At 40.1% G+C, this 11,446-nt stretch overlaps 2 protein-coding genes across 2 annotated transcripts; both read right to left on the bottom strand.

The window, feature by feature from the left end:
• Positions 1-231: 231 nt before the first annotated feature.
• necap2 (NECAP endocytosis associated 2) lies at positions 232-5,291 on the bottom strand. Its single transcript, XM_035631213.2, has 8 exons — positions 5,113-5,291; positions 4,363-4,463; positions 2,686-2,790; positions 2,330-2,411; positions 1,778-1,886; positions 1,509-1,653; positions 1,353-1,437; positions 232-1,191 (listed from the first exon to the last, which is right to left on the bottom strand). Exons 1-8 carry the CDS (start codon positions 5,205-5,207, stop codon positions 1,146-1,148), a joined length of 768 nt encoding a protein of 255 aa, XP_035487106.1. The 5' UTR covers positions 5,208-5,291; the 3' UTR covers positions 232-1,145.
• Positions 5,292-6,276: 985 nt separating this feature from the next.
• Positions 6,277-10,658, bottom strand: LOC118309291 (SUZ domain-containing protein 1). Its single transcript, XM_035631227.2, has 4 exons — positions 10,342-10,658; positions 9,100-9,149; positions 8,727-8,993; positions 6,277-8,612 (listed from the first exon to the last, which is right to left on the bottom strand). Exons 1-4 carry the CDS (start codon positions 10,390-10,392, stop codon positions 8,501-8,503), a joined length of 480 nt encoding a protein of 159 aa, XP_035487120.1. The 5' UTR covers positions 10,393-10,658; the 3' UTR covers positions 6,277-8,500.
• Positions 10,659-11,446: the final 788 nt, after the last annotated feature.

Below are 11,446 nucleotides of genomic sequence, written 5' to 3'. Positions count from 1 at the left end.
AGCCGCCACTGTCCTCTGCTGGATGGTACTGATTGAAAACAACTCCTTGTACTTAATTATCAACAATTCAATGATTTTTCTTCAATAATAATAACTTTCAATCACTCTGATATTGAAGAGGTGAAATCTCCGACAAGCTTCAGAGACTTAACGTATTCAGGTGAAAACCTCTCTGTAATTTCACAGGAAGACACTGGTTACAGTTTAATGACAAACAATTTAAAAAAGAGCCAATGAAATATATAGTTTATTTACAAGAAAACATGGGTTTACATTTTAGATCTTTTTCAGAAAGGCACTTGATCAAATTCCCAACAAGTTCTCAACAAGATTAATGAAATTAAATTTGATAAAAGGCACTTTTTAAAAATATGCAACACAAGGAAAAGACACAAAGTGTGTACACAAAAACGAACAAAGACAAACGAACAAAAGATTTTCAAAACTTTGAATGGCAGACAAAATGGCAAACATGACTTTACTGTAACACCCAGATTTAAAAAATCCTGGTATTTTTGATGAAGATTCAATGTAAAATTAAAGGGCGCGCACACACACACACACAGAGACAGTTAAACAAAACAGGGCTACTTCAATCAATAATAAATTGTACTTTCCCAAATGGCAAAGGAAACTTGAGATGAGTGGTGCTGGTGTAATGAGATAATTGTATGGTGGCAGAAAGGGAAAATAGAGGGAAACAATCAAATATGGTTCTGGACAGATTGACTAGAAACTAGGGGGAAAATAATAAAGGAACATTTGATTTACACATGTTAGTGTGATGAGACAACCTTTCCCCTCAACCATCAGCATGCTCACTTTTCTAAGAGAGCAGAGGCTCTAACAGTGACATTAAAGTGGTTCCCAAATTAATAAAAATCAAAAGACATACTTCACTACAGGAGCGGGAGAAAAAAAAGAGACTAAGATATGTACATTTTACTGTTTGTTCCTTCAGAGTTTGTTGGTCATCGGGCTGTAGTTAACATTAACAGACTCCTAACAGAACAAGTGCAGTGAATCAGTCGGTCAAGTTTCACTAGCAGTTCTTCTCTTTTAGTTTCTTTTTTTCTTTTTTTTTGCCACAATGGTCCTGCCCATGGAATGTATGGAATCTGAGTGTGTGCATGTTTTCTCACGACTCAACTAAACTGCACCCATCCTGATTTGACAGCCTCTGTACTGGAGCTGTGGAGGAGAGGTGGTGGGGGATGAGACTGATAATGGAGTGAGGAAAGACTCAAAAACATGTAATGTAAAACTAATACAAATATGGCATGGATGGATGAGATGAATTACAACACCAAAAGAAAAAAAAAGATGCTGGATTCAATTTATGAAAAACTTACTTAGAACCTGCAGATGTGAAATCCCCCCACACGTCAGAGCTGGGCTGGGCTGCAGGGACGGGGGAACCGAGGTCTAATAGGGGGTCTGTATTTGGAGAATAACAATTATGGAAAACATGAAGGATGTTTCAGTCATATAAATTAAAAATAACTAACCAGTGTTAGTCTGAAGAGCTGGGATGGTCTGCTGTGCTGCAGGAGGTGGTGCGACACCTCCAGTCTTTGCTCCTGGTGGAGGTGGGAGCAGACCCCCAACCATCGCCCGTGGTTTGGCACCACCTGCCTCCTTCTTCTTGATGTTCTACAATATACAGAATAAAACCAGTTTCTAAATGTTCGTATCATCATTTTCTTGTTTAATACTTCATTAGAATCACATCACTGTTATCTCTTTTCAATCTGTGATGTCTGGGTGACAAGCTCACCCCAATGCTGATCTTGATCGTCTGTCCTTCTTTGAAGCTCAGGTCCAGTTTAGGTACTTCGCTCTGACAAGCTTCCTGTTTTGCAAGCTCACCTTCTTGCTTCACCCACCTTTAGAAAATAGTATAGTAGTTAAACTTTAAAGTGGTACTTAAGAATCAAACTGTGTTGGTGTAGTTGCAATGGTTCAACATTTTAAGAATACTACAAAAGAGTCCGAAAATATTGTCACCTTGCTAGCTGCTGACATCGTTATAAAATATTCTTAGTTTTCTGTAAATATATTTAAATAGTGGATTATTTCATAACAAAGGCAGCAGTCAATGTGTGAGAGAATGTACTTTTATAGAAAAACACCTAGGAACAAAATGTACATATGGGTGCTAGGCTAATGTCCATTACCTGTAGCAGTTTTCATACACAAAAACAAAAAGGTACAAAGATGTGTCTGCAAACATGTCACTTTATATCATTCAGAGATATAATCACGCACAGGTAGTATGTGTAAACACACATTGGAAATTAAAATGACTTTGCAAACTAGGGTAACTCACTTAAAATGGTCTTGTAAAGCAACGTTGAAGTCAAATGAGTCTCCACGATCAGCAAAGCCCAGACCAATAAAAGCATGACGTCCTTAAACCAAACCAATTGTAAAGACAAAAACATGTTATGATAAAACACAAAATAAATATATTCCTGCAACATATTGTTTTTTATTAAATACAATCTAGATCAGAAAAAATAACATGCTGCTTTCTTTGATGCAAAGTATTTCCTATTTGAAAAGATTTTATACAGAAATTAAGGTGTCTTTATGATCCGTGTCATCATATATTTGAACCAACAGGGTAACCGGAAAAAATGTATTCTGATTTTAAGTGATATAATCCTGATGAAAGTGTCTTACCATTGCCATCCTCTATTCGGATCACAAAATACCTGCTGGAGTCTGTGACTGCTTCAACTACACAACCTGGATACTGGTCGACTGGAGCGTGTGCAAACAGCTCCCCTGTAAAGAACAAGTTAACACCACGTTATGCCTGAGAGGGTTTTTCTGTGTGGTATATAACCAAACTAGAAGGACGCTCAGAGAGAGCTTCCCGCCGCCAAGGCTAACATCCCATTTCGCCATTCTAAGACAGCTAAATTAAAAAAAAAATTAAATATCCTCGATCTGCCTGTATATCTGGATCTGCCCCAAAATTTAATGGGTTTTCCTTGAGTCGTGTCCGACCAGCAACCCACCGTTACAACCATGTTTGTGAACTGCTGTTTTAAAGCGCCATCTTGTTTTTTTTTTTCAACCGGATGTAGGAGCGGGGGGTTGGGTCTTACCAACCATGTACCGATTCGGACGGTACTAGCTGCCAATCACGCTGTATAAAAGCTCCAATGCATACCGTGCTTTGTCGTCTCTTTTACTCTAAATCAGACCACAACCACACAAATCGACATGCTGTATTGAAGAGGACTTGAAACTAGAGATTGAGACCATTAACTCCTCTTATAAGATTCATCTTATAAAACAAGAGAGGAGTAGCGTCATTCCCTCAAACTTCATTAGAAACTGACTTATTTAGCAACCAGTGGAGTCGCCCTCTGCTGGTCATTCCAGAGAATAAAGGCTTATGGTACTTCTGCATTGGCTCCATTTTCCAGTCACGGTGACTACGTCTATTTTTATATACAGTCTGTGGCCACCCCTTCACAAGGTTTCTGCATGATAACAAATAAATGGAGATGAAAACATAACCTCCCTGGCTGTTCACACTGTGACGAACGTGTGATGCTGTACATATCATCTATGTATCAAGCCAAAACTATCATTACACAAATTTTCTCATGTTTTGAGAACATGTGAGTATTTCTGTGAGCTTTTCAACTTCCTAAGAGGAAACACACACACAGATATGTTCACATCAGTATAGTTTTAAGAATAAAATCACTTACAGATACAACCTAGTTAAAATGTGTAGGTAATGCCAAGTAAAATGACACGTTGGATAAAGATCAAAAGCTTTAACATAACCTGTCTTTGTTTTGACCATATAAAATCAGTATTTCTGTAGAAAAATCTCACCAGTCACATTCTTGCTAGAAAACCATCAACTATACCTTTCAATTCACTCAATTCACTACAGCAGCCGGTTTCCTTGCGCTGTGGAAGATATGTTTCAGGTAGTAAATATGTTTTACTCCAGTCATGTGCTTCACCTAAATGTGACAAACACACCCACAGCAAATTACTACTTATTTATATCTATATCCAGTTCTTGTAAGCGGAGCAGGCAGGGGAATGAGGTGCTCACTCGGTTTTCTTGCCATCTCTCTGCTCTACACTCATCAGGGCTGCTCTGATGTTCAAAAGGAACTGATGGACAACTTCAAACAGTCAGAGCTTTACTTGTAATTTGTACTTGTACACTGTAAATGCGTCAAGTAAAAGGTTTCATAAAGGTGTAAAATGTAGAGCAGTTTGGTGACATCCATTGAGAATTCATGTCTTAATCTATGAACACTGACATGCACGCAGAAAACAGCAACCTCAAATGTAGTCAGATTTGTATATATTTTTGTTCACCTGTGTTTTTGTCTTCTAACTTTATGGAGACCATCTTGCCTTTAGCTGTGATTTTCAGCCTACCACTCCATGAGGGTTCATCCAGTTTCCAGTCGGCAGCACTAGAAAAACAAGAAGCACACATCTGGATGTGAAAGTGGTTTGTGCAGCAGCACAGCAGTAGGAAGTGGAATTAAAAGGAGATCCGCAGTTTTCATCGACAGTAAACTTAAACTTTGGGGGGTTGACTGTTGGTTCAACAAATAAACAATGTGATGTGTAAACTTGTAGTTTGTGGGAATTCAGGCCGTTAGATAACGCGTTGTAAACCCCCGGAGGGGGCGTCTTGTTTCGACCCTGTCGTTATAAACTTAACAAGTTTAATCAATGCAGCAAAGTCAACCTCCCTGACGTCATTCACAGCTGACTGTGTTGACGTTGTTCTTTTAATGAGAGCAGGTGTGGGTTACAGGTGCGCTGTTAGTTGGTGACGTCCGGTTTCCGCGAGCAGATCGAACGGGATGATTTGTTTGGAAAGGGCGGTAACTCGTTAGCCTGTACATCAACGTGCACATGTCTAAATTCGGTGTAGTTTACTGACTGTGTTGGCTGCAAGCGTCAACAACACGTAGCAAGTTAACGGCGTAAAGTGAGAGAAGGTTCATCCTGACGACTGTCTGTCCGATAATGGATGTAGTTCCGTTAAATTAGCTTTGCCGTCCGACACTTGTTTGTCACAACCGTCGTCCGTCTCTCCCGGGGTCGTCTTACCGGTATCCGCGGTTGGAGGCCCGCGGCGGGATACGGTAGACGTGAACCTCGGGCTTCACACAGAGAGTTGACTCGTAACTGTTGTCTTCTGCCATTTTGTCAAGTTTCACTAACTAAAACCCAACTTCCGACTTTCAATGGACTCCACGGCTGAAGGCAGAAGCAGACGGCAGGATTCCACAGGAGCGGCGGCGCTCACTCGAACAGCGCCGCCTCTGGCCGGGAGTGTCAGAGCACATGGACAAGATGTACCGGGGACAACAACAGTGGCGTCATCATGGCTGTATCACTCTTTAACGCCATCTCATTGGTGCGGGGGGTAATTTACGTCTGTTCATTTTTGACTTGAGCCCATGTCTACACATGACTCCGTAGTGGTTACAAACTTTTACTAATATCCAGGGGTGTTTCAATAGACTTGGGGCCCCTATGCAAAGGGGACCTGGGGGGCCCTGCATTGAACCAAGGGTCTTGGCAGGGGGGTTTCCAAAGGTGGTGAACTGCAAGAACACCATATCGTAGAATATAAAAGGGTTCTCACAAAATTGTCGATGTTGTGGACTAATATACAGTAATCCAAAGTTCAGGGAGGAGGGGCGGAAGGTAGCCTCAAACGTGAAGGTGATAAATAATAACTGAAAGAAAATATGGAAGTGAAGATAATGAGGTGATTAAAAATTTGATATGAATGGAAAAAGGGAGTGATATATTGTCATTTGATTTGATAACCTTGTTGACATTTTATTTCAAAGTGTATTGTTCGGATAATCAACCGTGCTGTGTTACTCCATTTATAATTCAAAACATCCAACTGACATTTATCGTTTTATGTAGCAATACCCTACCTAATATCACCTTTTTGCAATGCATATACTTGCAGGAGGATGAACAGGCTCACAATGTACTCTTAGTGTTATTATGATATTTAATCACATCAGTTGTACACATTTAAAAAATAAAAACATTTAAAAACAAAAATAGATAGTCCTTGCAGATATGTAAATGTAATTGTGACTGTTTTGAAGCCTTGAGTTTAGCATTTTGACCAGCAGCATCTTGGGTTTTTTTACAACCACATCTAGGAGTGTGCTCTTGTGCTTAGAATTCATACAACTTCCTACTCAAGAAGCAGATTTCAAGAAATATAAAACATACACTAAGCTCTCTTTTTAAAGCATGTTTATTAAAGGGTACTGACATTTCATTGGGTTTTTTTCAAGTTTGAAAATTATATTGACATCAAATCAGCCGTAAACACAACAGGTGGCTGAATGATTGCAACAAAGCATCATGGGTAAACACAGGTACAGCATGGCTATCTATTCAAAATTATTACATAATTCATTTTTGCCCCCAACATTTGAGACACATCCCTGGGAGCAAGTATAATAGATATCAATGACATTACAATTTTGCACGTCACTCCTTCTGACAGTGGATGTTATCACATGAAACCAAAACACTGAGATTTTATAACTGCAACAGACAACTCCACTATGTCCTCAAACAGCATGAAAAAAAATCACTCTTTAATCTAACTGAATTTCCCTGAACTCATTTGGGAACTCCAAGTTTCTTATTTCTTAGTAGGTAGTGAGGTTAAATAGATGAACACATTCAGCAGTGTTAGTCATATTGATGTTTGATGTGGGGTACATTTGCTTGTCTAAAATGGTGAAAGCAGAGCCATGAAGCAATTCTCTCAGAGAGGCTTTCCTGCACATTTGCCTCAAACTCTAGCTTGCTGCAGCTTTTAACTCTGCCTAAACTAGGTTGAATTTTTATAAAGATATAATATAAAATACTATATTTATAGCAAGATTAACCAGCACTACCCATTGAAAAGTGTAACCAGGGATACTTGTTATTTAAGGCAAAGTGAAGGTTAAAAATGAACTGCAGGTTCTGGCTGACTTCAGTATTTGATTACATTATTAATTTCATAGTTTGCAAATGTTTATTTTCAGTTGGTTGCAAACAAGCAGACAATGTTGTAAAAGAACATAAGCCACAGAAGACATTCATTAAAATCAGGCTGTAGAATCGGGCTTCATTCTAAAAGGACACAGGATGAAAGATGATCCTTTTGTTTATATCATTTTCAAACTTTAAATAAAACATTTCGATGACCCTGATAGAACATTTGCCAAAAGGTAGATGATGTCGTCCTTGTCCTTTTTGGGCATGTAACTGTTATTTCTGAAAAATTACCAACCATCATTTTAATAGCACACAGTCTTCTTTACTAAACAGATGAATTGCAGTTGTTTACAAGAGAAGTTTCAGGCAACTTAGCTTTGCCAAGTAGAACCAGTGATGCAGGACAAACAGGGTTAAGTCAGATTTTCAATACAGGGAAGGGTCTGACTTTTTCCAATTTGACAAATTTTAATATGACACTACCAGTGAAGTCTCCTACGCAGGCTACATCATCTATTATGTTACACACTATTGTTCTCCTGATTTAAACAGACTATGTCTCAGAAAAAAACAAAATGGTTTAAAACAAAAACACAGCACAGGTAATTAGTCATTATGTAAAAAAACAAAAAAAACAGGGAATAATTTCATTATTATTGCTTGAATAAACTTAGATTGAGTGACACTCTGTCCTTCTGATCTATAATCTTTGGCCACAGGCTATGAGCCCGCTGGGCATTTCTGTAAAAGCCACCAATGCCAAAGAGAGGCCTGTGGATTTGTGGAAAGTGCTGGTCTGGGCCACTACAGTATTAAAACACACTTTTGAGCACAGAGCACTTTTACACAAAGGGCTGAATCATTACGTTTTTCTATCAACCTGTACCCGAGCTGCTGAACACACAGTAAACTCTCAGCACTGTCAAGCACTTCATTTCCACTGAACTCAACAAACTCAAGCCAGCTTCCCAGTGGACACCCAGCCATGATCCACAATCCATCAGAGGAATGGACAGCTCGACCGTTTGCGTGTCCCACAGATTGTGAATTCCCACAGATTCACAAGCTCTCTTTATTCTCCCTGAAGAGACAGATGCCTGATGCCCTGGCACTCTGTAGGCCAACCAGATTTAAAATCATAGGGCATCTCATGGTACATAAAAGTATCACAGTGTGTAGGGATGTGAGGCAAAAACCTGTTCACAATGTGGAACAGAAGAGGTTTCGGATCTTTGGCTGATCTCTGCCAGACCCTTGCAATGTTCCACAGAGGGAAAAGACAAGGCGAAAGGCAAAGACCATGCCAGTAAGCAGAGTAGAGAGAGGGTGGAGAAGTTCGTAACAATCCATGCTACGTCTTCATATTTCTAATATCTGACAAATTTTAGGTCATCCCACCCACTCTGCTCTTCATACCAAACACAACCCCTTTAACTGTCCCTGTTTCCTTGCAGCCGGTAGCTTCAGTTTATCTGCAGAGTCGAAAGCCTGAGGTGCCATCTGGGCCGGTGGGCTGGCGGATTGCGTGATTGTGTTGACGAACTGGTTCTGGTGGTTGCTGCGCACTCGTGCGAGCTGGCCTAATCACATGAGGGGAAATTAAGAGAAAATTATATTTGTATTCCACTAATATTCACCCATATCTTTTCTTCTCAACTTTAACGAATGTTGTTTTTGTTATAATAACATCCTACCTGTCGTGGCATAGATTGTCCTGCGGCGTTTCGTCTGACGAAGCACTACCCAAAATCCTTTTCCTGGCTTCTGCATATTCTGCCTCCCTCTGGGCCAAAGACTTCATCTGAGAAGGACGAGACGAGGATGCAGGGTTTCCCGCGGAACCGTTGTTAGAAGGACGCTTTAAAATTCTAATCTGCGGTGGGGGTGCTGCGGGCAGAGAGTCATCCTGGATGACTATGGCAGTTTGCACAGGTGAACCACCTGAACACAAGCTGGACTTCCTGCAAAGCCGAGAGGAATACAATTATTAGAAGAAAAAAAAACATTGAATGGATATATTCATATCATATATGAAAAAGAGTTTCAACAAATTCTCTGTTTCCTTACTTTGCTTCCTGGTTTATTTTCAGTTTTGCCTCAAGCCTTCTCTCTATTTCCTGAGGAGAAAAACAAGAAATCTCTTTACATTTTTGTCTGTCCAACAAGTTTACTGCCTGTCGTATTGCTCTGTATAGCAAACATGTTTACAAAATTCATATTTCTAAGCTGCTGGAATTGGAGAAATCATACTTCGCTCAATCATTACTACTCATTAATCCCTCATTTTATCAAGGGATCTATTTAAACTCTGGATACTCATGGGTGACCTACAGTAGACAATGCAGATACAATGCACTCAGAAAATCCACATTAAGAGCCTCACATAGATCAAATTACATGTATTGATACATTGAATTGTTTATCATTGCAACTGTGCATCTACTCTTGCTTTTTGTTGGGAATGGAATTTAATCAATAACAACATAAAAACAGACGATGGCTTTTACAGCACACGGAATGCAATATTACAGTAACTTCATTTTTAAAATTCCCTGTGTAAAATGGCTGGAGGACCGGGGTTTACATCACTTGAGAGTGTGATTAATTTCTCTTCATGGACATTAGAAAAAAATAATTTGTCAGTCTGACCACATTGGACCACATCCTGGGAATGTCACCACTCATTTCGATGCTGCAATATTTACATTTCTGCCGTGTGTCTGAACATTTGCTAATTTACCATTAAAACCTGTGACGTGTGCAATCATGCATGTGATTAGAGAACAGCTTTTTTTATTGGGCTATCATTTGTGGTTAATTAACATTAATATTTAGGAGTAGTCTATAAATAATGCACTCACCTAACAGATCTCCCCGACTACTCCACCTACTCTGTCACTAACCCCGACTTACTGCACCTTCTTAATGATTCACTTCAGTGTAGCCGGTCATTTCCGGGTGTAAACAGTGTTCCCACATTGGGGAAAGGTCCTAAAGAATGACTTACGGAGTTACCCATCGAGTTTCCCCACGCTTTAAAATAATCATAGTATTTGTGGAGCTGATCAAATGACCAGGACCACATGCTTAGTCCCCGTGACATTTTTAGCCAGTGAGGCCTGTAGAACTCAGACAGGAAGGGAGGCTGTTGACTTTTTACAGGAAAACAAAAGTTAAAAATAAATGAATGTGTTGAAGCACCACACACACACCCACAGATCTTTGCTAGGTGACTAGGTGGTTTTGACACAACACATTAATTGGCGCTATATATCCTGTTTTATCACGACGTGCGTTAGTGTTCCTCACCCCGCTGTCCGCCGCCTCTTCCCAGCTCTCTGCAACCTCATCATCCTCCATTTTCAGCAGGACCGCTGGCTGGTTACCTCTTCGGCTCCGCCGGCTAACTGTTCCCCACCCGCGGCCAGGGCATGGGGCGGAGGGCGGCGTCTGCACCGACCCACGGCAGCTCGGTTTAGAGGGGCTGTTTGGTGGTCGGATGAAGGCTGAGGGGACCGTTTCACGAAGCTTTCCCCCTGGCCGCGTGTTAGCCTGTTAGCCTGTTAGCTTGCCGCTCGTCCACAGTGGGCACCCTCCTCCTCCCACGGCCTGTTACTTTAAATTTTGTCGTCACGTCCCTCTCGCTCGCCAGTGTGACGTCAACACGTCGTGCAGGCGGAAAAATACGACTGTACACGAACATGGCCGAGTTGTTATTTTGACTGGGGCTTTATTTAGCTCGCTAAACGACACTGAAGCTGTCTTCCGATTCGCCAGTCTGAGGCAAAGTGACCGATTTCTTGTCCTCTTATAGATGTGTTGTGGTGGGGTGTTGAGACATCACCTATTCTACAACATTGATTTCAGTTGAAGTTTGAGTTACTTTAAACATTAAAATGTCCACATACAAAACAGAGAAAGAGCTTGTCATGTATAATATGAGTTTAAACTCTATAATTATATTATATTTCCATGCTCTAATCATACACTTGGTTTTATTAAGTTAGTATCTTCCATGTTGTTTTTACAAATGTTTTCTTTTTATCTTGAATATATGTTAATTTTTTTCATATTTTTCTGTTTTATATCGACCATGTGCTCTGTTTGATTTTATTGTGTAAAACTACGCTGTAGTCGTGAACAAGCGAAGCCTTCAACCCAAGCTCGAAGCTTTCAAAATCAGAGCTGGATGAGGACCTCAGCTGGTGAAAGTTAGGGAAGGCGCTGTGTTGCAAAATGTTTCACCACTGACCAACACATGACATGTTCACATGTAAAAGTGACATTCTACAAAGTGAAAAAAAATGATAATATGATCAACTAAATCAGAAAAGAACCACTTGAAATATAATCAGCCTAAAAATATAATGTCAATAATCACAGGAGTTTACTATTGAGTAAATATATGTTGCCC

This window comes from Scophthalmus maximus, chromosome 6, assembly GCF_022379125.1.
Source record: "Scophthalmus maximus strain ysfricsl-2021 chromosome 6, ASM2237912v1, whole genome shotgun sequence".
NCBI classification, from domain to species: Eukaryota; Metazoa; Chordata; class Actinopteri; order Pleuronectiformes; family Scophthalmidae; genus Scophthalmus; species Scophthalmus maximus.
Note: the sequence above shows the minus strand (reverse complement) of the source record. Positions and strands in the feature narration are given on the sequence as shown.

Excerpts from the sequence above, each read along its gene's own strand:
- necap2 (XM_035631213.2), bottom strand. The coding sequence starts at position 5,207 with ATGGCAGAAGACAACAGTTACGAGTCAACTCTCTGTGTGAAGCCCGAG. Across the intron at positions 1,887-2,329 it reads GCTTTACAAGACCATTTTAA|GTGGGTGAAGCAAGAAGGTG; the intron begins GTGAGTTACCCT and ends TATTTTCTAAAG. Across the intron at positions 1,192-1,352 it reads TTCACATCTGCAGGTTCTAA|CTCCAGTACAGAGGCTGTCA; the intron begins GTAAGTTTTTCA and ends TCTCCTCCACAG.
- LOC118309291 (XM_035631227.2), bottom strand. The coding sequence starts at position 10,392 with ATGGAGGATGATGAGGTTGCAGAGAGCTGGGAAGAGGCGGCGGACAGC. Across the intron at positions 8,994-9,099 it reads AAAATAAACCAGGAAGCAAA|GAAGTCCAGCTTGTGTTCAG; the intron begins GTAAGGAAACAG and ends TCGGCTTTGCAG. Across the intron at positions 8,613-8,726 it reads GACAATCTATGCCACGACAG|GCCAGCTCGCACGAGTGCGC; the intron begins GTAGGATGTTAT and ends TCATGTGATTAG.